The following is a 26,156-nucleotide window of genomic DNA, read 5'->3' as shown; positions in this document are numbered from 1 at the left end:
CCTAGGCTTTTGAATATTATTGATTGATTATGCGTATACAAGTAATTGGAGGTCTCGTGAAGTACAACAACCCCCAAGTCCAATATTTCTTTTATAGGGTCGTACCCATAAAGTTTGATTAGCTTGATTTAGTGTACGCTATAGTTTTAAGCGTAGATACCTATATTAATTTATTATAGCTGTTTTATAACATTCGCCTATCGCTTATCAGTAAATTAAAGGGTTAATAATGGAATTAGTTTAACTTTTTAAAGTAGATACATTGATAATGAACCACATACTTACTAGATACCTATTAGATCTTTAAAAGCAAAAACAGGATGTAAAATGGCAGGTTACCATAATGAAATAAAATCTCATTAATTCTATTCTTTATTTTTCATTATGATTTTCTTTTATTTCCATATTCTGTATAATACATTTGTATTGATTTACAAAAATGTCTTTAGCTTACTTCTTTGAAGTCGAACATTTCGCAGTAGTTCTAAATACTAATTTTCTCGATGAAGTAAACCGTAATGTTTCGTATTATAACAAACCAAAAATGCCTTGAAAATTCAAGACAGAGAATCACTAGGAGTAATAATTAATAATACATACAGCGTGTCTCACTTCTATTCGAATTTTGAAAATTTGGAAGATAGCGTTGTTGGGCATGGTCACCTTCATTATTTTAAGTTGAACACCCTGTATATTATGACTAAATTGTCAGTATGGGCGTTTGAGTGACAATAATTAACTAATATTATTTGTTTTGAAGTTCCGGTAATAATTAATAGTTAATTTTGCATAGAACGGTAAGTAATTTGAAAATTAGAAGAGATGGTTAAAGGGAATTATGGTACCATTCGAAAGACAATAAAATTCTGCATAAGGCTATGAAAATAAATACAGGGTGTTCTATTTCAAAAAAATTGACTTACGATTGTTTGAAGTTAACCAAATCCGCCACTAAATATCTAAGACTGTGTATATAATTAACCCACTTTGAAAGTATGGACAGGAAGCTTGAGGGTATAGCTACCTTTCCTTAGAATATTATTACTCCAGCTTTCTTACTGTGAAATAGGAATGCTTTTTCGCAACGTACTGTTCTGATACTTTCTTTTAAATAAATTAATATCTCGAAAATGGTAAATTTTAGAAGTAGAAAAGCATATAAAAGTACCTAGAATCAAGTAGAATTCAATGCCTTCAGGGTATTCCATTTACACCAACGAAATTAGTGTCAAGTGACGATATAACCGGAAGTGCTACATAGAAGCCGTTATTTTAATTGAGGAGAGCATACCCAATAACGCTATTATCCAAATTTTCAAAATTCGAATTGGGAATACTCTTGCTTGAATTGCTTGTTGAGAATTTTTCCCTTTAGTTCGATTCAGTTTTCCCTGAATTAGATCGCTCTGTGCTTTGAAAGACGAAAAGAAACGAAGGAAAAAGAACAAACAAGAAGAAAACTCCCGAAGCGTCCAAAAAATCTAAAATCCTCTCGTTCGTTGAGGAGAGCTGTAGGTCGCCTCCTCTACGTCTGTGACCACGGTAGTAGTAGTAGATGTACCGCGTCGTCGTAAAGAGCAAAATCGCTCCCCCATGTCGGCAACTTCATGTAATGTAAAATGCGCGTAGCAATTAAACGCTACTGACCGACGGCGACGCTGGCTTGACGTAAAAATCGAAAGAAACTGACGTAAAGATGGAAATTTTCGGCCGAAAATGAAACGTGCGCGAAGGTTATCATATAACCGACTGCTGTTTGATGTTAATTACGTGCCTAGAGACACATAGTTACTATTTCACCCTGACCTGTAAACCAATTTCCGAAAAGCTGCGAATCGGTTCAGAGAAAAAGTGTTTTGGTGCTGTATGTGCTGTGTTCTAAAATTTACACTTTTTTCACTCTTTTGTCATATATTATTCAATCAGATTTCAGTCTTGCGTACCGCAACTGCATTTTTTTTATAAAACGTTAAATAATCTCTACTATCGTCGATTGCTCCTATATCTCTCTGTCTCTTTCTCACTTAGTCAATTCAGTCATTCCTCCACTATCTCATGATTTTGAAAAATCTTCTAGTAGTACCTAAACTAAACCAAAAAAAAGGTATTCCAAAGAATTTCAAGTTAGTTAAGAATGTTTGTCCTTAAATCAATCAATCAATTTTAAAATTAGTTAAAGTAAAGTGAGAATATAATTTAATTAGAAGTTTTAACTTAAACGGAGATCATTCGNACCAGTTTTAGTAAATTAAATTCTGTCAGTGCGATACTCTGATTTAGTGGTGTGGAAATATGCCAATAAACATTCAGTTACGGTCCCGGTATTCTTACAGGAGAAATTCGGATTTTATACCCAGACGGGTTAGAGAACTCCGTCAGGTTTACGAAGGGTAAGATAGCAGTTGACGTCGTATACATATTTACGTACATATCTACATGTTTATGTAGAAAATTTGACAAAATTCTACTGCATTTCGGTAGGAATTTTCGGGTAAATCTTACAAAACACTTAAAAATTATTTAAGATATACACATAAAAAGCTTTCATGTTAAGTACTTACTTTATATAGTTTTAGAAATTACCGTATAATAATAAATAATAAATATTCAAAAATTGAAATTATGTGGAACTGATAGACTTCAACATGGGACAGGACCTTTGCGGAAGAAAAAGCAAAAAGAGGAGTGAATATTGCTGTTGTTTATGCGGACCTATGTTACGAATACATCCTTCCTCAGGGTAAGAGTTACATAGTGTATTTATTTTTACAAGAATAGTTCTCCTCAAGTGTAAAATAGTTTTTCTTAAAGACACAAAAACGACTCTGCAAACTATAAGGATATAGAACAAGGCAAAATATACGAGAACCCCTCAATAAGACTTAATTGTTAATTAAGAAATGTTTGTTTTGTACCTCCTAACAAAAAGATTATCCATTTCAAGGTTTAAGTAAAAGCCAGAAAGCTTACTGTTTAGGGGATTTTAGTTGCGATACTTGAGTCTTAACTTAAATCTCTAAGTTTCCTGATCCTCTTTATCTGCGTTGCAAGAAAAAGATTTAACATCAATTTGTATCTTGCTCTCCTAAATGGTACAAATAGAACAAGAGTCCAGATGCATAACTGCTTTGTTAAAGTTTCTTACATTCTCAAGAGCAATTATTAGAATTAAGTAAAGATATCTACATAATATGAATATCACTACAATTTCCATTTTGTCAGTATAAAGTACCCACACCTACCTATATGAAACAAAAAATCAAAACGCATCCGTGGAACAAACTCAGTTTGCCAATTCCTAAAATCTCTGCGCGTTGATAAAGATTTTACATGGGTATAGGCACCCTCGTAGAATATCATATTACAAGCACGACTGTGACGTCAACAAGCGTTTCGCGCATGACCCTATTGCACTCCCGACTGACCTATCCCACTCGCTTATCAGCAGCGTGGGTGTCATTCGATGCAATTGTTTCAGACAGAAATTCTTGCGTTTTTCCCATACAATGGAATTAAAGGCGGGAAAAGTGTGTCTGATGAGGAAACCACGATTCCCTATTTATTTATACAGGGTGTAACAGGAATAAATGCCGAGCTTTCAAGAGGTGATAAACATGAAAATTTAGTACGCTTGCAGGTTTGAAAGTGCATCGTTTTCGAGAAAAACATACTTAAATGTATCAGTTCCGGGCCTGGTAGAGAAATACGGTCCGCAACGCTGCACTCAATGGTGATTACACACATCACTATGGTATTTGTTTTGTATTTTTTTGCTCGTGTATTGTTTATATATTTTATTAGAGTAAATGTGATTCAGAGTGTATGATACGTATTTAACGGTTTAAACCATATCGCCGCTGTAGAGACAACATCCCCAAAATAGTGCACGTGAAAAAGCAGAGAACGTCGCTGCATCCTTATCATTTGCAGCGAGTGCAAGCCTTGCTCTTGAAACTGAGTTTCAGTCGCTGCATAGCCTAATTTTTACAATATCTCAATGGTGGTGTGAAAATTTATCTTAATAAAATCATAATTATCCATATGATGCACATTTACCGACTAATGATTACGTAACTTACATTAATATTATATGTAAAAGAACGTGTGAGTGCTGTCAGCACAGGGTAAAGTAGTATTACGTAAATGAACGTTAGTATCAGCAATTTCTTATGCTGAAGAGTACGATGTGTTGCATACCTATTTACAAACAATTCCTTTAGATTTAATTTTTCAAGCAATTTTTAACACAAACAAAGTGATTAAACAAATTGTTCACAAAAGTGAATTTCGACTATTCAAAGCAATGGTACTAACAGTTTCGAGCTCACAGTAACTGATAGGGAGGAATAACTTGTAATAATAATAAATGAATGTAGTAGCATCAATTTTGAAACATTGTTGCTCCTACCAATTACTTGCACCCTCACATCAATTATTTCTCGTACTTCTCTGAACCATGGAGGGGTTGGAACTTCCTAATCCTCCGCTCCGTCTCTTCGTTGCAATGCAGTAAATTCAAATTTACAGAACCATTACAGACATTACAGTACTTATCATTGTAAAAAATTAATTCCTTGGTGACCTAAATAATTACTAGTGATCCATTTTCTTAATTTAAAGTAATTCAGTTATCATAGAAGAAAGCCTTCAAAATCCGTTCAATGGTTTAATATGTGATCCGTAATGGTTCGGTTTGACAAAGCCTTCCATCTTAGAAACAGAAACAAAAAAATTGTTTACTGTCAAATCAAAATTTTGAATATATTCCAGTCCATGTTTTTATCAGCGCGATATACAACGGTTTATTTTTAAAATATTTTTTTACTATAAATGGATAATGGATTCAAATGGCAGCTCGACTTGTACCGACTTGGAAGTGGTGGACAAGTGTGGGGGTAAGCACGGAAGACGGAGCGGTGGAAAAAGAAAACGCCATGGAAAGGGTGGCAAAAACCAAATAACAAGAAATCCGTTCTTCAATTTCTTAATAGACTATCGTAAAAAACATCCGGAATTGTCAATATGTGAATGCGCAAAAAGAGGTGCAAAAGAATGGTGCGCCATGCCGGAAAAGTGTAAACAAAAATACATCGACATAGCACGACGCGCTCCAAAATTTAAGAAGCGTAATAAATGTAAGAATAAGAAGAGACGAGCAAAGAAAAGCTCATGTAAACAAAAGAAAAGAAAGAGAAGTAAATCGAGAGGAGGTTGTAGTCGAAAAAGTAAAAGAAGTTGTGGTGGACGGAAACGTCCAACTTGTCGGAAAAGATTATGAAAACAATAATTTGCGTTTTGTTTCTCGTCCTTACATGAAAAACGGGTTCATTACGATAGAAAAAAATAAAAATTCGATTGGTTTGTAAATGGTAAAATTGTCTTTGGTAATCTAATGTAGGGGTTTTATCAGAACGTTTTATTATCTACACATCACACATCATTGTGTAAACGTCTCTATACATGTGTTATCATTGTAGTAATGTTACATACTGTCCTTTAGTAAACATGCCTATTTTGATACCTAGATATTTTTAGGTTTTTAGTTTTTATAATAATATACACATTGTTTTGAATTATGAATGAAATAAAATGTAACTAATTTTCATAAATTTTGTTGATTTTATAGGAATATTTTCTACTATAAACAAGTTGAATACAAAAATTTCTTAAGGCGTTCTTACCTTACATTATTAAAATATATATAAGACGTTCCAATAATAGTACTTACAATTAGTTATATAGTGTTCAGCATGACTTTTTTAAAAACATCGGAAATGAAGCTCTTAATATTATTAATTGGTATGACATTATGTCTAGTGACACTATTGTTCATCATCGTCATCATCATTATAATGTCGTCAGTCCTAAGACTGGTTGGACACGCACCTCCATCTTTCCTATACTGAGCTAATCTTCCCATTTCACTAAAACTATATCAACCCACATCCTATTACTATTTGCAAACAGTAATATAATCTAGGCCTACCTGTACCCCTGCTAACTTCCGTTTCTGCCTCTAATATGTCTCTGACTAGACCTTCATGCCTGAGAAGGTGTCCTACCAATCTATCTCACCTATTACTTATTGACTTCCATAGAGTCGTCTATTCTGCTATTCTTTCTAATACTTCTTCATTTCTAACCTTCTCTATCCACGGTATCCTCATCATTCGCCGGTAACACTGCATTTCGAACGCTTCTTAATAAAAAGAAGTCAGTTCTATGCTCGCGAACGGTTAATTTAGAAATTCGAAAAAGATTGTTAAAGGTGTATGTTTGGAGCGCGGCGGAAAAAAAAGGATTAGAAGCATTCGAAATGTGGTACTACAGGTGATTGATGAGGATACCGTCGATAGAGAAGGTTAGAAATGAAGAGGTATTGGAAAGAATAGGAGAACAGAGGACTCTATGGAAGTCAATAAAAAATAGGCGAGATAGGTTGGTAGAACACCTTCTCAGGCATGAAGGTCTAGTCAGAGACAGAGACATATTAGAGGCAGAAACAGGAGTTAGGAAAAGTGGCGGTTCGTGTTCAACCAGTCTTAGGATTGACGAACTTATGCTGATGATGATAAAGGAACTATTTTTGAATTCGTTAATAACACATTATCGCACATCCCTGACTCGGATCGAGAAGGAAATTCGTCCCTACTTTAAAAACTTGTGGAAATACATCAAGTATCTAAAATTCTACAACGATCTCCCGGTAACCCCGTGTAGTTAGTAATGGCTGGGACATCTGCCTGTTACTTTCTTTACATTTTAAATCTGTAAACTTCGTCGTAACGTCCCCCTTCCAAGTGACTTTTTTGATACTGATAACGATGCTATTTTCTTTTCTACCACTATCTCACCCGAAGAAATAATCAATGCATCTTGCCCCCCCCACCCTTTTCATTAAATGTTCATCTTCAATAAACCTGTTTCAATCAAGACCATTCCTCAGATCAGGAAAATGACGTACATTATTCCTATTCATAAAGATGGAAACCGTAACAATGCTTAAAACTACAGCTACAACTACATTCCGAAGCTCTTAATCTCAATCATAGCAGACTAACTGAAACCATTGGCTTCAATATTATTATTTCGGAAGGACATGACTTATGCAAAGGCATTACCAACTTATTACTGTTTACAACTGAGATTTTGTCCGGTTTCAACAATAAGTACACCATGTATCTTTCTGAAATTGATAAGGTCAGTACGTACTGGGAAAAAAAGATTTAATTTTCCCCTCCAACCGAGATTAGCATGCAGAGCTTGTACAGCTTAGTTTTGTAAACCATCATATTCTTTTTACATTGCTCTTTTATAATAAATATCTGATTTATTTTGATTATGTAACACTGAAAAAACCTTCGCTTATTCTTTGCACAACTTGAAAATAAAACCACAAAAAAATTAATCGCTTTGGTGAAGATAGTGCCTTGTGTTCATATTTCAATTAATTGTCAACACAATTCATTAGGCCATAATCGATACGGATTTGTCGTCGATCCTGAGCTTTTGTATAAAACGAGTAATTAATTTAGTTATCTAAGTTGAGATTTAGCGGAGGTTATATTCCCGTATTGAATTCGTTTTACTACATCGCAGGGTAGAAAGGACAACGCATCTGCGCACCCCAACTGCTCGGTCATGGCTTCGGTGTTCGGCACGTTTTACCCGATAATTTTTCAGTTACAGCTCGTTCTCTCCGTGCTTTTCATCCATCAAAACACGACCAATAATAAAGAGTCGAAATAAAAAAATACATCCGGAATTGTCAATATGTGAATGCGCAAAAAGAGGTGCAAAAGAATGGTGCGCCATGCCGGAAAAGTGTAAACAAAAATACATCGACATAGCACGACGCGCTCCAAAATTTAAGAAGCGTAATAAATGTAAGAATAAGAAGAGACGAGCAAAGAAAAGCTCATGTAAACAAAAGAAAAGAAAGAGAAGTAAATCGAGAGGAGGTTGTAGTCGAAAAAGTAAAAGAAGTTGTGGTGGACGGAAACGTCCAACTTGTCGGAAAAGATTATGAAAACAATAATTTGCGTTTTGTTTCTCGTCCTTACATGAAAAACGGGTTCATTACGATAGAAAAAAATAAAAATTCGATTGGTTTGTAAATGGTAAAATTGTCTTTGGTAATCTAATGTAGGGGTTTTATCAGAACGTTTTATTATCTACACATCACACATCATTGTGTAAACGTCTCTATACATGTGTTATCATTGTAGTAATGTTACATACTGTCCTTTAGTAAACATGCCTATTTTGATACCTAGATATTTTTAGGTTTTTAGTTTTTATAATAATATACACATTGTTTTGAATTATGAATGAAATAAAATGTAACTAATTTTCATAAATTTTGTTGATTTTATAGGAATATTTTCTACTATAAACAAGTTGAATACAAAAATTTCTTAAGGCGTTCTTACCTTACATTATTAAAATATATATAAGACGTTCCAATAATAGTACTTACAATTAGTTATATAGTGTTCAGCATGACTTTTTTAAAAACATCGGAAATGAAGCTCTTAATATTATTAATTGGTATGACATTATGTCTAGTGACACTATTGTTCATCATCGTCATCATCATTATAATGTCGTCAGTCCTAAGACTGGTTGGACACGCACCTCCATCTTTCCTATACTGAGCTAATCTTCCCATTTCACTAAAACTATATCAACCCACATCCTATTACTATTTGCAAACAGTAATATAATCTAGGCCTACCTGTACCCCTGCTAACTTCCGTTTCTGCCTCTAATATGTCTCTGACTAGACCTTCATGCCTGAGAAGGTGTCCTACCAATCTATCTCACCTATTACTTATTGACTTCCATAGAGTCGTCTATTCTGCTATTCTTTCTAATACTTCTTCATTTCTAACCTTCTCTATCCACGGTATCCTCATCATTCGCCGGTAACACTGCATTTCGAACGCTTCTTAATAAAAAGAAGTCAGTTCTATGCTCGCGAACGGTTAATTTAGAAATTCGAAAAAGATTGTTAAAGGTGTATGTTTGGAGCGCGGCGGAAAAAAAAGGATTAGAAGCATTCGAAATGTGGTACTACAGGTGATTGATGAGGATACCGTCGATAGAGAAGGTTAGAAATGAAGAGGTATTGGAAAGAATAGGAGAACAGAGGACTCTATGGAAGTCAATAAAAAATAGGCGAGATAGGTTGGTAGAACACCTTCTCAGGCATGAAGGTCTAGTCAGAGACAGAGACATATTAGAGGCAGAAACAGGAGTTAGGAAAAGTGGCGGTTCGTGTTCAACCAGTCTTAGGATTGACGAACTTATGCTGATGATGATAAAGGAACTATTTTTGAATTCGTTAATAACACATTATCGCACATCCCTGACTCGGATCGAGAAGGAAATTCGTCCCTACTTTAAAAACTTGTGGAAATACATCAAGTATCTAAAATTCTACAACGATCTCCCGGTAACCCCGTGTAGTTAGTAATGGCTGGGACATCTGCCTGTTACTTTCTTTACATTTTAAATCTGTAAACTTCGTCGTAACGTCCCCCTTCCAAGTGACTTTTTTGATACTGATAACGATGCTATTTTCTTTTCTACCACTATCTCACCCGAAGAAATAATCAATGCATCTTGCCCCCCCCACCCTTTTCATTAAATGTTCATCTTCAATAAACCTGTTTCAATCAAGACCATTCCTCAGATCAGGAAAATGACGTACATTATTCCTATTCATAAAGATGGAAACCGTAACAATGCTTAAAACTACAGCTACAACTACATTCCGAAGCTCTTAATCTCAATCATAGCAGACTAACTGAAACCATTGGCTTCAATATTATTATTTCGGAAGGACATGACTTATGCAAAGGCATTACCAACTTATTACTGTTTACAACTGAGATTTTGTCCGGTTTCAACAATAAGTACACCATGTATCTTTCTGAAATTGATAAGGTCAGTACGTACTGGGAAAAAAAGATTTAATTTTCCCCTCCAACCGAGATTAGCATGCAGAGCTTGTACAGCTTAGTTTTGTAAACCATCATATTCTTTTTACATTGCTCTTTTATAATAAATATCTGATTTATTTTGATTATGTAACACTGAAAAAACCTTCGCTTATTCTTTGCACAACTTGAAAATAAAACCACAAAAAAATTAATCGCTTTGGTGAAGATAGTGCCTTGTGTTCATATTTCAATTAATTGTCAACACAATTCATTAGGCCATAATCGATACGGATTTGTCGTCGATCCTGAGCTTTTGTATAAAACGAGTAATTAATTTAGTTATCTAAGTTGAGATTTAGCGGAGGTTATATTCCCGTATTGAATTCGTTTTACTACATCGCAGGGTAGAAAGGACAACGCATCTGCGCACCCCAACTGCTCGGTCATGGCTTCGGTGTTCGGCACGTTTTACCCGATAATTTTTCAGTTACAGCTCGTTCTCTCCGTGCTTTTCATCCATCAAAACACGACCAATAATAAAGAGTCGAAATAAAAAAATAATCAATCCGCCTCGATAATCACCGAGTGAAATCAAACGTGTCAGACTATCTCAAACGCATGCCGGTTACGTAGGAAAAGTTGTTTTGCTTTATCAAAAATTCAGACTGCGTCAGGAATACCGTGAACCCAACGGCGCAACGCTAAATGAACATATGTACATAACCAGTTGTACGTCAGTGTCACACAGTTCCACCGCCGCAATAGCAAGCAATTCAAATTAATAAAGTGTATTTTACGGTATTTTGCTTTATCAGTTCGTCATGACCTAGCGTGACAAACGACACGCAACCAAGATGGCGCTAGCCACGGTCACAGGCAAAAGAGTGAACTTTTCCGAGTGAGAGTGAAGTGGAGAATCAACGGGACGCATGTGCCGTGTTGGGAAAAACTCGAACGTGCGTTGTTATTGTTACAGTCTTGCCACCACATTATTGTTATTGCTGAGATTTTTTTGTCCGTATACAAGATCGACAACCGACCTGTGAATTTTTATGTTCGGATCGATAGTTAGATTTTACGCCGTGGCTGCTTTTAATGATAATAATTTAAACTAGACCGATGCACGGCGTATCGCACGGGCATACACAAGCCACTGAACGTAATCACGTATGCTATCTACAGGTAACCTTCGACTAATTGTCCGAGATGGTACGTCAACTGTGTGTTCTCGCTACGAAACGCCGCAACAAAAGGAAGAAACACAGGTGTACTTTGAATGCAATTTCCATGCAATTAAGAACAATTACGAATTTACAGTGTAGACTATTTAGGTCTATACCATATGTACATTAGGATCAATGGTATCGCACTAAAGATCAGTGTTTTGTAAATTATGCAATAACAGACCCAACAGAATACAATAAACAAAAAAAACGTTAATATACAATTAATCCAAAGTGGATAATGTTGACATTACTATTTCTGTTATGGTCAATAATACGTGGAATAAAAAACAATCCTATCAACAAGTGTTCGGATAATTCCAACTGTAGCCAAGCAGGCTCTACCAAAGACGTTCCAAATGTAGCTGAAGATACATCCGAAGTGCCTAAAAGTCCTCCCTCATCCCATCCAAATCGTCCTTCTAACGAACCTCCACAACCTGTTGGACCTTCATCCGATGTTTCTACGCAAACTGTAACCTCTCCAGCGCAGTCCCCGGAACCCGATGTACCCAGTGAAATTTCGTCCGTTACCAAAACTGGGGATTGCAGTCGACGTTCCTTAATGTCCTCCTCGAGATATTCGATTATTTCGCGTGAATCTTCCTTAGAAATTGGAGGTGAAAGTCGTCCTTCGGTAACCAGTTTGTCTTCGTATTCGTCCTCCAGAATATTTGGACAACGTTCCATGGATTCCAGAGCGAGTGTAAGCAGTCTTTGGTCTTCGGACGTATCCAGAAGGGACTCCGAGGCAATACCGGAACATGAAATTGATTCGAGTGATTCCAGAGCATCCTATCAATCGGCAGGCAGCCTCCTTTCGTCTAACGGGACCAGGAAGTATTCGGACAGCTCTATAAGGAGGCGGAGATCCTCAGGAAGACCTACTCTAGTGAAGAGGTACATCAGGAGATATCCGTTAAGTTATGATAGGAGACGTACAACGGGGAGGTTTGTATATTCGAAAGGGAGATGTAGTGATGCCAGATAGTTAGAGCACTAGATAGCAGCAAATTAGAAAATACATTTCTTTTACGTTTTACGAAGGTTTATAGGAAAATATAACCATGACGATACCCCACGCCATTTTAGCTAAATGCACACACAGAAAAGGCGAAGACATATTTTTGTAAATAAATACTGAACAAATTATATTGATATTTCACATCAATACATACCTTATATTATATATAAAAGGAATTATGAGTGCTGTCAGCACAGGCCAAGTAGTATTACGAATTAGTTAGTATCAGCAATTTCTTATGCTGAAGTGTACGATGTGTTGCATACCTATTTACAAACAATTCCTTTAAATATAATTTTTCAAACAATTTTTAACACAAAGAAAGTGATTGCACAAATTGTTCATAAAAGTGAATTTCGACCACTCGAAGCAATGGTGCTTACAGTGACTGATAGGGGGGAAGAACTTGTACTTACAAATTTACTATACCAAAGTATTTACAGAATACCCATTTTTTTGAATAATTAATTTACAACTACATACTTTAAAATTATTAATACTTAAATACTTGCAAGCTATTCTTTTAAAAATTACCATTTTTTGGAATCTGATTCGATTCATTTGAAATTGTTTACAACCTAAAAGTTTTATGGAATGGAAAACTGTTTTACGTCATACCTCTTAAAGAATTTTTACAAATTGATTTTAAAAATCGTAAACGGCTACAGAAGATGAAAGATACCAAAAAAGTTTGATACAAAACTTTCTATTTGTACATTTTCGTATGAATCTAAGCTTGATGAACCCTGGTAATAGCAGGTATTAAAAAGAGAAGAAAAAATTAAATATTTTTGAAATGGGACCCCACAACTTTTTACATACACGATACCTTCGATAACAAATCCTAAAATTCAACGATAAGTACCTGTAAGGGATCCTTTATATTCATGGCAAAGAAAAATTAGCAGAAGCTGTCGTAGACTCCTCTCTCGAAATATAATATAGATAAGTTAGATAGTATATCTAAAACCTTGATTACAGTTTTTAATTTGCACAGGTATTAATTCAAAAATAAAGTACCTAACAGTATTTCCTACTTCGAAAATATCCTTCTTTTTGTAATAATGTGTTGAAACTAACGCTTAATGATAACAGAATTTTGTTTATCTTGTACTAACACTTTTCCATTTCTTTGAAAGGTGTGGTGATTATTATTAATCCTCAATCAATACGTATACATATAAATTCATTTAAAATCTCCCAATATACACATAGGTATTAGGCCTTATCAATTTGCGATAACAGATAGATTAAGTTTATAGTCTTGTCTTAAATTGCACCAGTTTTAGTAAATTAAATTCTGTCAGTGCGATACTCTGATTTAGTGGTGTGGAAATATGCCAATAAACATTCAGTTACGGTCCCGGTATTCTTACAGGAGAAATTCGGATTTTATACCCAGACGGGTTAGAGAACTCCGTCAGGTTTACGAAGGGTAAGATAGCAGTTGACGTCGTATACATATTTACGTACATATCTACATGTTTATGTAGAAAATTTGACAAAATTCTACTGCATTTCGGTAGGAATTTTTCTATCAAAATAATTCTTGCTAATATATTGATTATCAGATTCATTATTAATTCAATGTTCATAAGGGATCTACAGTTGTTACAATTGCTTTGTTACTGTCGTTAATACTAATGAAGAATTAAGCGAATACTTTATTTAAAACTACCATGTTTATTAATGTTTTAGTTAAGAAAAGGAACGAATTAATCATGCAAGGAAGAATAAATTTATGGATAAGATGAGATATTGAGCGAAAACTATAAAAACATACTCGTTCTTCCTGATACATCTAATCAATTCCGGAACCTAATATAACAAAATATTTATAGATAGAATAGAATTAGCATTTTTATGAATTTAGCTTTACGTTCCAACATTTTACAACTCTTTTACTGACTTTTCCAAGTATGTAATTATATTTGAAATATTGGTCTATTTTATTTATAAGCAGTCACTTCGTTTTCAAAAAAAGTTTACAGTTTTTTCGAAAGATCTTGTAGAAATGTACATTACTTTTTATTTTTCTAACTTTATCGTATCAGTTTTTTGAACTCACGGTAATTAAGAACGAAATCGGCAACAAAATTTAGTAAACAATTTCAAAAGTGAGTACTTATTTTATTTTGAAGGGCATCTTGACAGCTCATATTCAGATGATATTTTCACTAAAATGTTTTTTTACTTCATTTATAAAATATGTACCTACAGTAAAATAATTGACAGTGAAAATAACCTTGTCGTCAATTACGATTATTATTATTATCATTCCTAACGAGTTTTACAATAACTTTGTCTCGGTCTTAATCTCTTCCCATTAATGTGATGAATTACTTGTTTGTCAATTTGAAGTTCCGTTGTTAGGTATTTAAGCGTAAGACAGATGGTTTTTGCATATCAGTTAGCTTTTTAAATAATATGAATACTTTGCACTGTAGGATGGGTTTTGCAAAGGCCCAGAATCAATTAATTTGTACTATTCTCGGTTTGGTAGTTTAGTTTTAGTAAAGCATTATTATAGAAAAGTGAATTATGCTCTCTTAATTATGCCTCATCATCATAAGGTCGTCAGTCCTAAGACTGGTTGGACACGTACCTCTACTCTTTCCTATCCTGAGCTAAACTTCGCGTTTCCCTAAAACTAGAACAGCTCACATCCTTAACTATTTGCGAAAAGTAATCTAATCTAGGTCTACCTCTACCCCTCTTAACTCCTGTTTCTGCTCTAATTTATCTCTGACTAGACCTTCATGCCTGAGAAGGTGTCCTACCAACATATCTCGGCAATTTTTTATTGACTTCCATAGAGTCCTCTGTTCTTCTATTCTTTCTAATAGCTCTTCATTTCTAACCTTTTCTACCCACGTTATCCTCATCATCCGCCTATAACACCACATTTCGAACGCTTCTAACCTTTTCTTTTCCGCCGCGCCCACTGTCCATGTTTCCCACCCGTACAACCTTGTGCTCCAAACATACACCTTTAACAACCTTTTTCGAATTTCTAAATTAACCGTTCGCGAGCATAGAAGTGACTTCTTTTTATTAAAGGCGACACGACTCTGCACTGTCCTCTGCTTTATATCCCTACTACTCCTTCCATCCTGACTTATCTGACTTCCTAGGTATCTAAAATCAGCCACTTCTTCTAATTTTTCGTCTCCTATCTTTATATTCGCTCTTTCCCTATGATCAAAATAACTAAAAACACTTCGTCAACAAAAAATAAGAGTTATTTATTCATTACCTACAGAACAGTCCCCTATCTTCATTTTCACACTCGTACAGAGCCGTGCCCAGCCATACACCTTTAACAATCTCTTTCGAATTTCTAAATTAAGCATAAAAGTGACTTCTTTTCTTTTTCTACTGCTTTCCCTATTACTTATTATCCGTAAAATTAAAATGACTTCCCGCGTTCCTCTATTTCTTCTAAACCCAAATTGGTTTTCCCCTAGTTAAAATTTTTGACGCATGAGAAGTTAAGTTAATTGTTCTAAATTTCTAGCATTTATCCGAGCCTCTCTTTTGATATGGCTACTACTACATTTCGTTTGTAGTCTTCCGAGACTTTCCCCGTCTCGTATATCTAACTAATTAGCCTCTTGTCCTGCATGTTTCAATATTTCCGCCTGTATCCCAGCTATACCTAATGCATTAAAATTCCTATACAATCTTCACTTTCACACATTTAGAGATTGAATTTCGAAAACTCCCTTCGTAGTGTGCAACCAGAAGCCAATAGAACTGAAGATTATTTTTTATCTTTACCGTATCTCACTGAGTTACCAATTTAAGAAGAAGTAAACATAATGTAAATTCGTTTAATAATACAATTTATTCAGTGGATGTCTTTGTGCTGCTGATTGTTGAAATTCCTGTATGCATCTTAAATACCTCTGCATAATTGCCTGTTAAATAACGCTTAATAAAGCCATCCAATGGTTTTTTATTCATAACAATTTTTATTGATTTATTATGAGAATATATATATATCTGTAGGGTTTTATTTATGTGAGAGATTCCCAAAGTGGTCTACCGTAGGTGTTGACTCTAAAGTGCAAAGGTAAAAATTAGACGTGCATGAGATGTGAGTGCTCGAATCTGATTTAAGCAGGTTCTGATCGAAATATCGACTTTCCATAAATGTAATAGTCCACATAGCTTATGCAGTAACTATGTAGATACTCAGATACCTAATACTTTCTTATTAAAACATATTTTCTAAATTTTTAAAACATAAATGTTTGTAAAACAAATCGAAAATTTGGGAGTAATGCTTTAATTATGAGAAAATTCGAAATCGGTGGTGGAATCAGCTGTCAAGAAAATTTTTGAAATTGATGAATTGGCACGCAGAAAATTTTAAATCTACATACATCAAAATATATTGTAAATCATCTTTATGATAAAAAAGACAGAAACGCCTCAAATTTTCAATAAATTACTGTCTCAGTGCCAAAAAGTATTTTTATTATTTTTAGTAGATTTTCTTTTTATACATCTTTCTAACAGATAAATCTTCTAATCTACTTTTCACCCACGTTCCACTGTTCGACTAATCTCCAATTTGGCAAATATATATGGATTTGGTGACAAAATTATGTCTATTTGTAAATATTCATTATTTTTTCATCTCATTTTAATAATACATTAGTCCTAAATACCTTCATCACTTTAAACATCTAAACGTTTTACGAAAATTTTAAAAGATAAATGATCAAGTGTATAATCGTACAGAAAAAAATAACAACAAAAAAAGTTCAACAGATTATTAGTTAAGTAATCCTAACTAAATTTGCTTATTACGATTTCACGCCTTAACTACTCAACACATTGCCAGGGATGCAGAAAAAGACATACGGTATCCAGAAAAAAATACCGATCCCAAGGGATAGTAAAATTAGCTGTATGTGTTAGTCGATAATCTTTTATACGTACTCAAGATATCAACGCGAGCGAAACCGCGGGTAAAATCTAGTAATTAAATAAAGTCAGATCATAAAATGCTAAAGTACTGAACTATTACAAAAAAAAAGCCACTAACATACTAACAATATTCGGACGTTGTATATAATTAGCTATAATTAGGACAAATTTTATCCCTACTTCCCGAGATAAAAATGTTGAGTGTCTCAGAGTCTTTGAAAGCGAGACTCGAGTCTCCGTCTCTCATCGAGTCTCTCTGGTGTCGTTAAGAGAGACTGTCGAGAGACTGTCAAAAAAACTGTTTAGCGTCGCTGAACGAGAGACTCGAATCTCTCAATAAGTTGTGTCTCGATAGACATGGTTAATATTTCTTAAGTTCAAAATATTTTAAAGATCCCAGTCTCTGAACGAGAGACTCAAATCTCTTAATTTTTCAGTTTTATTCATTCAGTCTCTCTCTGAGACTCGAATCTCTAAATTAACAATTTTATCGTTCGAGTCTCTCATACAGAGACTGTGAGAGATCCATAAAAACACCTAGGTAATAACAGAGAGACTGCGAAAGACTGTGAGAGACACTCTTAGGGACGCTGAAAGATTCTGAAAGACTGAAAATTTTTGTCTAGGGTTATTAAGTGAGGTATAGTAGCGCACCAATATACCTATGTACAGGGGCGCAACAAGGGGGGTGATGCACGGGTGCCCGGGCACCCAGTCGATTGAGTTGGACACCCAGTCGATTCAGATAATAACCCAACTTGAAAGTTCGGTTCAAATAGTTTAAGCTCGTAAATGAGCAGCCGAACTCAATCTTTTCAATACAATACATTCGTGACCTTTGTTTTTTAGTCATTTATAGTATTATGATGGGAGCACCCAGTCAAACTGCAACGTTGTTGCGCCCCTGCCTATATAGATTTCCGAAGCACATTAATTTGATAGGTAGCAATATTATACTCTTCAAAATCGTGAACATTTTTTCTTGCTTCTTCTTTATAATTGCAATGTTTTACAATAAATGCAAATATTGTAGAATTAAGGTAAGTACATAGTTAAAAAAATCAATTTTAGTCAGACACAGACCCGATAATTAAGCTTATATGTTGTTAATAAAATATACCAACCCCCAAAGACTAAAAAGAAACGGGATATTTACAAATACATAAGCTTTTTATTTATTAATTCTGGCATCTGTTTCTATCTGTAGCATTTTATCTGACATCTAACAGAATAGTTTTGTGATTAATGTTACTTAAATAAAAATAATTACAAAAAACATCCCCCAAGGTGTCTCTAATAAATATCCAAATCAAATTGACTCATCTGCGTCATATCTTTCCGTAATTAAAATATATTTCTAGCGTTTTATTTTACAAAGTAAAATGTTTCCCTATTGGAAATATTAATATTTTTAAATGTACCATTTAGTACACTTTATTTTATAAGGCTTTCTTTTAGAAGTCCGCTTACAAATATTTGGTTATTTATTATCCTGTTATTAATGTTAAATGACAAGCTTTTAACACTAGTTCTTCTTTTTAGTTTTGATGTTGAAAATGGAGCTAGTCCTGGCCGCAGTCCATTGGATGGCGCCGCTTCGCCATCCGGTGCATTGGTCCTTCAAAATCTTCCCCAAAGGAGGGAAAGTTTTCTTTATCGGTCGGACAGTGACTTTGAAATGTCACCAAAGTCGATGTCCAGGAATTCGTCCATTGCAAGTGAAAGGTAAGATACTATATATAAATATATACCAAGTATTGATAGGGGCAGATTTTGCTCATATTAAAATTACTAAATTACTTAATTATAAACCTTCGCTTATCAGGTTAAAACGTGATAATTTTGGTAATTAATGTTACCAGTCTTTATTAATTTTACCTTCCTTACGTAAACACAAATTAACATATTCAATGCCTATTATGTTTTGCTGTTCATTGATTTAGTATGTATATGTATACGTCGATAAGTCCTTAATATATTATCACATTTTTAAATAACGATAAGATAACAGAATAGAAAAATTTAGTAAACAATATAAAGAGGTTATTTTTTTTTAGAGTATGTCGGATTCGATCTTTTTATATAGCATAGCTTATTAAACAGCTTATCAAAAGATTTAAATCTCGAGTTACACGTATTTCCCCATTGTTATCGTTATTAAAGAGGTCAAATACAGAAAACAATTAATACGATAACAATAAAAAAAAATAAGTAGCAACGTTTTAAGTGCGAACATGATGTTTTATATACAAAATAATGTCGTCTCATCAGTAAGAGGCGCCTGGCTTAAAAATAATTATTATCTAAACCCGGCATTGATAAAATAGAAAGAAATAAACGATCCTTCTCCTATCTAATTAGACGTATGTTATAATGTAAGATATTAAATAATGTTGGTACATTTTTATTACTTTTAAACAACAAGGCATTACGCTAATCTATCAAGTTTTCTAGCTGCTTGTAATTTAACTGACAAAATCGCAGGATTACGTTGATCATGAATAGTGTAACGAAGGATAGAATTGTAATTTGATTCATTTTAAGTAAATCGTTTAGTATGATCTTTCGGAAAGTACTTTCGGATAATTTCGTTATGGAAACTATATAAAAGTTTTTTAAATTTGGTGCTCGTGTTCAAAGTTGCGACCTCTACCGTCCAGTGGAGCAGTAACGTTGTAAGTAATCATTAAAGTTGGCTGCTTCTATAGCTTTCAAAAGTCGCCGTTTTACTCGGTCTTAGCCACTGGTTTACAGATGGCGCCATCATTACTGTTTTTGTATTAAATTTAAAATTTAAGAAAAATAGGTGTAACATTTAAAATAGAATCCAATAGATTGAAAATGTGCTGTCTATTTCTTTATTATTGAAAAATTGTAATACTTAAGTGTTTTTTGAACGTTAAACATTTAAAATTCATTTTATTTTAAATTCTGTTTACTTAATATCAGTACGCAATATTTTTCAGTAAACAAAAATCTTTTTTGTAATTATTTCCCACTACTGTAGTAAAAAACAGCAAAAATCGCCAAATAAGTGTTTATATTCTTGCAACTATTGGAATCTTATTTTTAAAGGAATTGCATTTTAGATTTTGCGCTCAAATTTTTACGTACCTAATGTAATCTGAAAGGGTAATAAATGAATTAATTAAAGCTCTTCCCACATACGGAAACATATGTTTTTCGTAAAATTTCGCTTTTAAAATAAGTGCAGATATGTAGTAGTGAGTTGATTTACGTATGACGTATGAATCGAGGCCTAAATGACGGCTAATACCAAATGAAAATTTTGCTCTTCACCGTACGAACAATCGCCACAATGTTGTATTGTTGATAAGCTTTATACTATCTGTGTTTATCAACCGACATCATGTACTCTGTCTATTGGGCTTATTCTCTATTTACTTTTAAAATTAAGTTATGCTAATTAATTTGTGTTGGCTTTTATTTGGCAACTTTTACTCCGTTTCTGGTGATCCTTACATTGTACTGTTTTCCAGATTCAAGGAGACTGAGAACGTATTGGATCGAGCGTATGTATAGTAGATCCTTGCTGTGTTTCGTATGTTTTTTCTTAGTGTTTTCTGATGTAGTGATATAGCGTTTTATGGCCTGCAAAGTAACACGAGCGTGCCTTTACTGTAGCAAACGCATAACTAAGCGACAACAATATTGTTTCGGACTGTAAATATCAAAAAAATTACCAATAGCATATTAAATGCTTCATAAGCTATTGTTATTTAACAGTTTAAAGATGGTTTCCCAAAAAATTAAATAACACGAAATAATTGATTCATTGAGCATTGATCGTCCTCTGCTCCTATTAGTCTGCAATATTTTACTTATAATAATAATTTATTTATACGATAAAATCAAGGGAAGGTGGTGGTAACAAACAAAAATTAAATTAAAACTTTATTTGAAGCATAAAGATGTATTTGAAATAATTAAAAAATTGTGGAATAATTAAGAATTTAAATCCTACTGATTCTCCGGAAATAAAATGAAGCACCTAAAAGTGAAATGAGTTTTATATCCCCTTCCGAATTAGCGACTTATCTCACCCTTTTCTGTATTTCACATAAAAAACAAGTCAAACCAATTATCACTTATTGAGTTACCTAAGTTACTAAAAATTAAGTAGAGACCATCCAAGTATTACGTAAACACGGCTCCAGTTTTTTTTCAGTTTTTTGACGATGGTGATGTAAAAGAGTTATGAAAATTAAATGAAAATATTTCAATTGACAAGCTTAGGTAATTGTATAAATATTTTTTAACATGTAGGTAGTATTAAAAGATAAATAAGACTATGTTACGTAGTTAAGTAGGCAGAAAATTAATTTTTTATTTTGAAAAGTCCACTTTTCTCAAGATGCTTCATTAATTACAACAACAAAAGCCAATGTTCAGTTTATTAGCTCCAGTGCAATGTTAAAGGAAACAAAATATTCTAAATTGTAATACGTATATATTACAATGTAACGTTGACTTATGCTTCTATAAATCCTAATACGATATACTATTTTTAGCAGAATAAATTTAAAATATAACATACAATTTCAATATTTAGTTTAAATGCTACGTATCATTCGAGAACACATGCATTTCCCAGAATAATGTTATTTGGAACAAATATTAGCATTATAACAAAACATTAAATTAAATTGAATTGTTAAATTAATAATTAATTTAAAATTACACTGCGTATCAATCGTTCATTTTACAAAATGGGCGAACCAAATCAAAAAAAAATTAACTAACGATAATCATAATTTTTTCTATTGGCGTCGTTCCTAGCAGAATGACAGTAAATCGGGTAGACGTTTCAGAAATGATTACACTTCGTAATTATGTACAACTTGTAATTGTTTTGTTTAGAAACCTTTCAATGGCACGCTCGTGGACTTTTTTTATGCATGTATCAGTGATTTCCAAAGTTAATAACATAATTTCATAATGAGAACAAAACTTCTTGGCCATCAGTGATCTGTCGAAGCCGTCGGACATGGATCGCGATTTCGATCTCTTTTTAGAATCCTTTTAGCACGTCGTAGATACATTCGACAGAATTTTATTTTAGTTTCATAAAAATCAATCATTGCAAGACATCGGAAAAATATTCTTATGTGTATTAAAAAATTTTATTGTAGATCACTGTATGCCTATACAATACATACATAGGTCCAGTTCAAGCATGAAAAGCAATAGTGCATGAGCAATATTCGAATTTTTACTTTGTTGCAGCAGCATTTGAGATTTCACTTACCAATAAATAAAAGTCTTTGTTGGTATCTACATGTGCGTTTCTAATACTTGAAGGAATAATTTTGTTTACTTTTTAATATTTGATTATGGGATTTATGTACCTGTATCCAACTTTTACGTTGCAAAACTTGGAAGAAACTATCAGTAGGTTTTTGATTATCCGTAGTACAGGTAGTATAACAAATTTGTGGTAGGTATGTTCGGGCACTGATTTTTTTTTCGATTATTTAATAAGGATAAGAATTTAAAAAAATTTACAGTTTCATTCCCATGTTAGACCGAATTCATTTCGTTTAAAAACATGCAACAACTTAGAGAAATATATTATGTGAAAACTCTAATGGTAATATATTTTATTTGGATTAGTAATTTTGTAATTTTCTCTCAGTCTGATTTATCTTTTTGAAAACTCCAGCTTACATATTACATACGACCATCATTGGTTTCTGCTTTTACAGTTAATAGATTTAATGTAGCAACCTGTCTCTATTAAAATTAGTTGTTGGAGAAGAAACAAATATAAAGAAATATTATTATGCATTTAGGTACTTGTTTGTATTATACTACTTTTTATTCGTATGATCGAAAATCCAAATAATTGAATGCATAAAGGAAGATTTTTGTATTAATATACATTACTGAATTGCTTATTGCAACCTTTATCATGGCTACATTACAACTAGAGTACAACCCGGATAATCGCAAATCCGTATAACCGAGGTCCAGATAATCGATAATCCAGGCTCGAAATTGAAAACGGCCCATTTCTCCGTAATTTTTTTTATATAAAATTGATGTAGGTTACGTTAAAATGAAGCCACTCAACGAAGTTTCAGATGAGTGTTAATAATTTAAAAAATATAGAGCTATGTCGTGGACTAAATTACTATCATTATCTGTGATACTTTTTTTAAGAGGGATCCCCATTTTCAGGGAAATTCGTATTAGTTTAATTAATTTTTGTATAGTAGGCACGTGGGTTGTATTTTTTTTCTATTAATTCCATTTAATCCGCTTCTCTCTTTTTATTTCAAGTTTCCGCTTTGTTAAATTATATTCTTCGCATCTGTACGACGGACGTATCTATCTAAAAATAAGTAAATAAAGAAAAGTCTCCTAGCAGCTCACGTAACTCGCAAATGAAAAGTATCTCCAGAGCCGCTGGAATATGAAAATCGATATAAAGCTCTGTGCTGCACTGAAAACGCTTTGGTTTTTGTATTTCCATTGAATTTTAAAATCCGATACTGCTGCTCCAGGTAATGAAACATGAATACGCTCAACGACATACATACGTAAATGCTGAGGTTCTTTTCAGTTTTGTTATCTGTCTTGCTTTAGGGAATTAACTGTATTTTCCGACTTGATATAGTTATTATCTTAAATGAATAATTACTAGTTACAAGCATGTGATAGCACATTAATATTAAGATTTTTAATCAGCAATTATGCATATTTTTGAAACACAAAAATAAAACGAAAACAACATAAAATTGGTTTTGCAACAGGAATTTGCGCTTTATAAAACATAGTTTTCACCAATTATGTAAAGTGTTTACTTGGATCTACAGGGCGAAAGGAAAAATTAAAGGTTCCCTTTTAATAAGACACTTTAAATAGGCATATGTATAACTAAGTACAAACAAAAAAGCTCTGGAACGTGGTACATTTTGTTTTTCAATAGCTGACATTTAATCCTTCATTTATCTAATAAAACTTTCATTTTTTTTAAGTAAAATATTATTGTTACACAACAATTTTGTAATTAATAAAAATAATAGTTTACTTATGAATTGGTAAAAGCTTTCGCGACCAGCTGATGAACTGGTGCTCTCTTGATTCGGGTCTAAAGGCCGTCGTTAGTTGGAGTTTGTTCCTAACGTTTCGCTGAGACAAGTGGCAAGTTTCTTCGGAGATCCTTCAATCTCCGATTCTGAATGTAGATGACGGCCTTCAGACCAAGAGATTATCAGTTCACTTATGAAATTCTTTATTTAAAAATAAAGATGTTTTGGCAAAAAAGCAAAAGCAATGAGGAGCTAGAGATAGCTTTAAATAAAATTGAAGCGGTATTGACAAAACAGTGTGAAAATTAATAAAAGTAAAACAAAAATACTGGTATGCAAGGGAAGAAAGAGTGGAGAAAGAGCGAATGTAAGGATAGGAGACGAAAGATTAGAAGAAGTGGCTGATTTTAGATATATAGGAAGTCAGATAAGTCAGGACGGAAGAAGTAGGAGATATATATAGCAGAGGATAGCGCAGGATCGGGTCGTCTTCAATAAAAAGAAGTCACTTCTATGCTCGCAAAATTTAGAAATACGAAAAAGATTGTTAAAGGTGTAAACGAGAGTTAGGAAGGGTAGAGGTAAACCTAAATTATATAGATTACTGTTCGCAAATTCATTCGTTTTAAGGAAATGCGAAGATTAGCTCAGGATAGGAAGGAGTGGAAATGCGTGTCCAACCAGTCTTAGGACTGATGACCTTATGATGATCATGGCCAGAAAGAAAAGGAAAGGTGTTTGTAACGCTCGAAGACCATTTAAAATTCTACCACAATTAAATCGTCGTAACAGTATCTTGAGAAACGTAAGTCTCAAAATTTTTGTTCCCTATCTTTTCACAACACTTTTAAATTACGTATACAATTTTTTCCATACCCCTATGCCGAAAATACGATACCATAATCTCCTAGATAAGAAATTGCATTTACCGATTTTTGGGAAAATATTCTAACATCCGCCGTGTGGAAATTGCTTAATAAAGAGTGAATGTGCTTTCTTACTTGGGAGGGAGTGTTGCGCTTTCGTTCTTGAAATCAGTGAAAAATATTGTACTTTCGGTAGGAGTATGGTAAAAAAAATTTATTATATATTTCGGATTGATATAACTAAGCAAGTTATAAAGAAATTTGAAATTTTTATCTTTTTATCATTGTGCAATTCATTTGTCCAAAACCGCGTCATAAAAAGAGAAATTTCCTTCATAACTGTTACGTCAATCTCTGGCGTTTTTTTACATACCTACGTATAAATTAATATCGTACTGATCCCGATTAGAATTATGTAGCTGTCTAGGTAAACAAACGGAGCAGGTATTGCAATAATATCAATCCAGAATATCACGTAATAGGGAGCTATCTTATCTGCATGTACGGTGTATCAGTAATAACGTTTTATCGTAGCAGATGAGTAAAAATTCGCATTTTTGGGGGCACGTTTTATTGTCAAACGATTTCGCTTATGTTATGAACTACGTATCTTATCTGTAGGCATGTAATATGAGATAAAATTAATATCTACCAAAAAATATGAAGAGAGCTTATGTATGAATTAAAATCGATCTAGTACAATAAATTAAAAGCTCAAGTTCATTATAAGAATGATAAATATTATTCTATTATTCTTACAGTAAGTAACTTCAAGGTAAAGCAATAAATGTAATCACGTAATCAATTTTAAATGACTATGATTTAAATACTTACAGTTTGTTATGACAATCTTCTTTTCATTCATCATTGATGTTTGAAGATTAGTTCTAATAATTTGTTCACTTTTTATGCTGGCAGGTAATTGTATTTTCCTTTTCCTACCTCGAACAAGGTACTTTTTTGAATAATCCACCAAAAAAATCAACACAATTTTACTCGAATCGGAGGGATTAGGTATTAGGTACATATATGGAGCTTTTTTATCAAATCACATTTAATCCAGCATCCATTCAGATTTTTCGCTATCGAGACAGTAATTGGAC

General features: G+C 33.4%; 1 protein-coding gene across 9 annotated transcripts in view; it reads left to right on the top strand.

Annotated features, from left to right (window-relative positions):
* Nucleotides 1–26,156, top strand: part of LOC108733578 (cAMP-specific 3',5'-cyclic phosphodiesterase) — a 565,440-nt gene that overhangs the window by 379,171 nt on the left and 160,113 nt on the right. For 5 of the 9 annotated variants that reach the window (XM_018464776.1, XM_018464781.1, XM_018464777.1 and 2 more), the window contains 2 exons: nt 18,675–18,857; nt 20,633–20,665. In XM_018464776.1, coding sequence (XP_018320278.1) covers nt 18,675–18,857; nt 20,633–20,665 — 216 coding nt within the window. Of the gene's footprint in view, nt 1–10,748; nt 12,122–13,516; nt 13,630–18,674; nt 18,858–20,632; nt 20,666–26,156 lie in introns of those variants that run through there. The other 4 variants (XM_018464774.2, XM_018464775.1, XM_018464780.1 and 1 more) reach the window with 4 other exon arrangements.

The sequence above is a fragment of the Agrilus planipennis genome, unplaced genomic scaffold (assembly GCF_000699045.2).
Source record: "Agrilus planipennis isolate EAB-ADULT unplaced genomic scaffold, Apla_2.0 scaffold41, whole genome shotgun sequence".
In the NCBI taxonomy this organism is placed as follows: domain Eukaryota; kingdom Metazoa; phylum Arthropoda; class Insecta; order Coleoptera; family Buprestidae; genus Agrilus; species Agrilus planipennis.
Note: the sequence above shows the minus strand (reverse complement) of the source record. Positions and strands in the feature narration are given on the sequence as shown.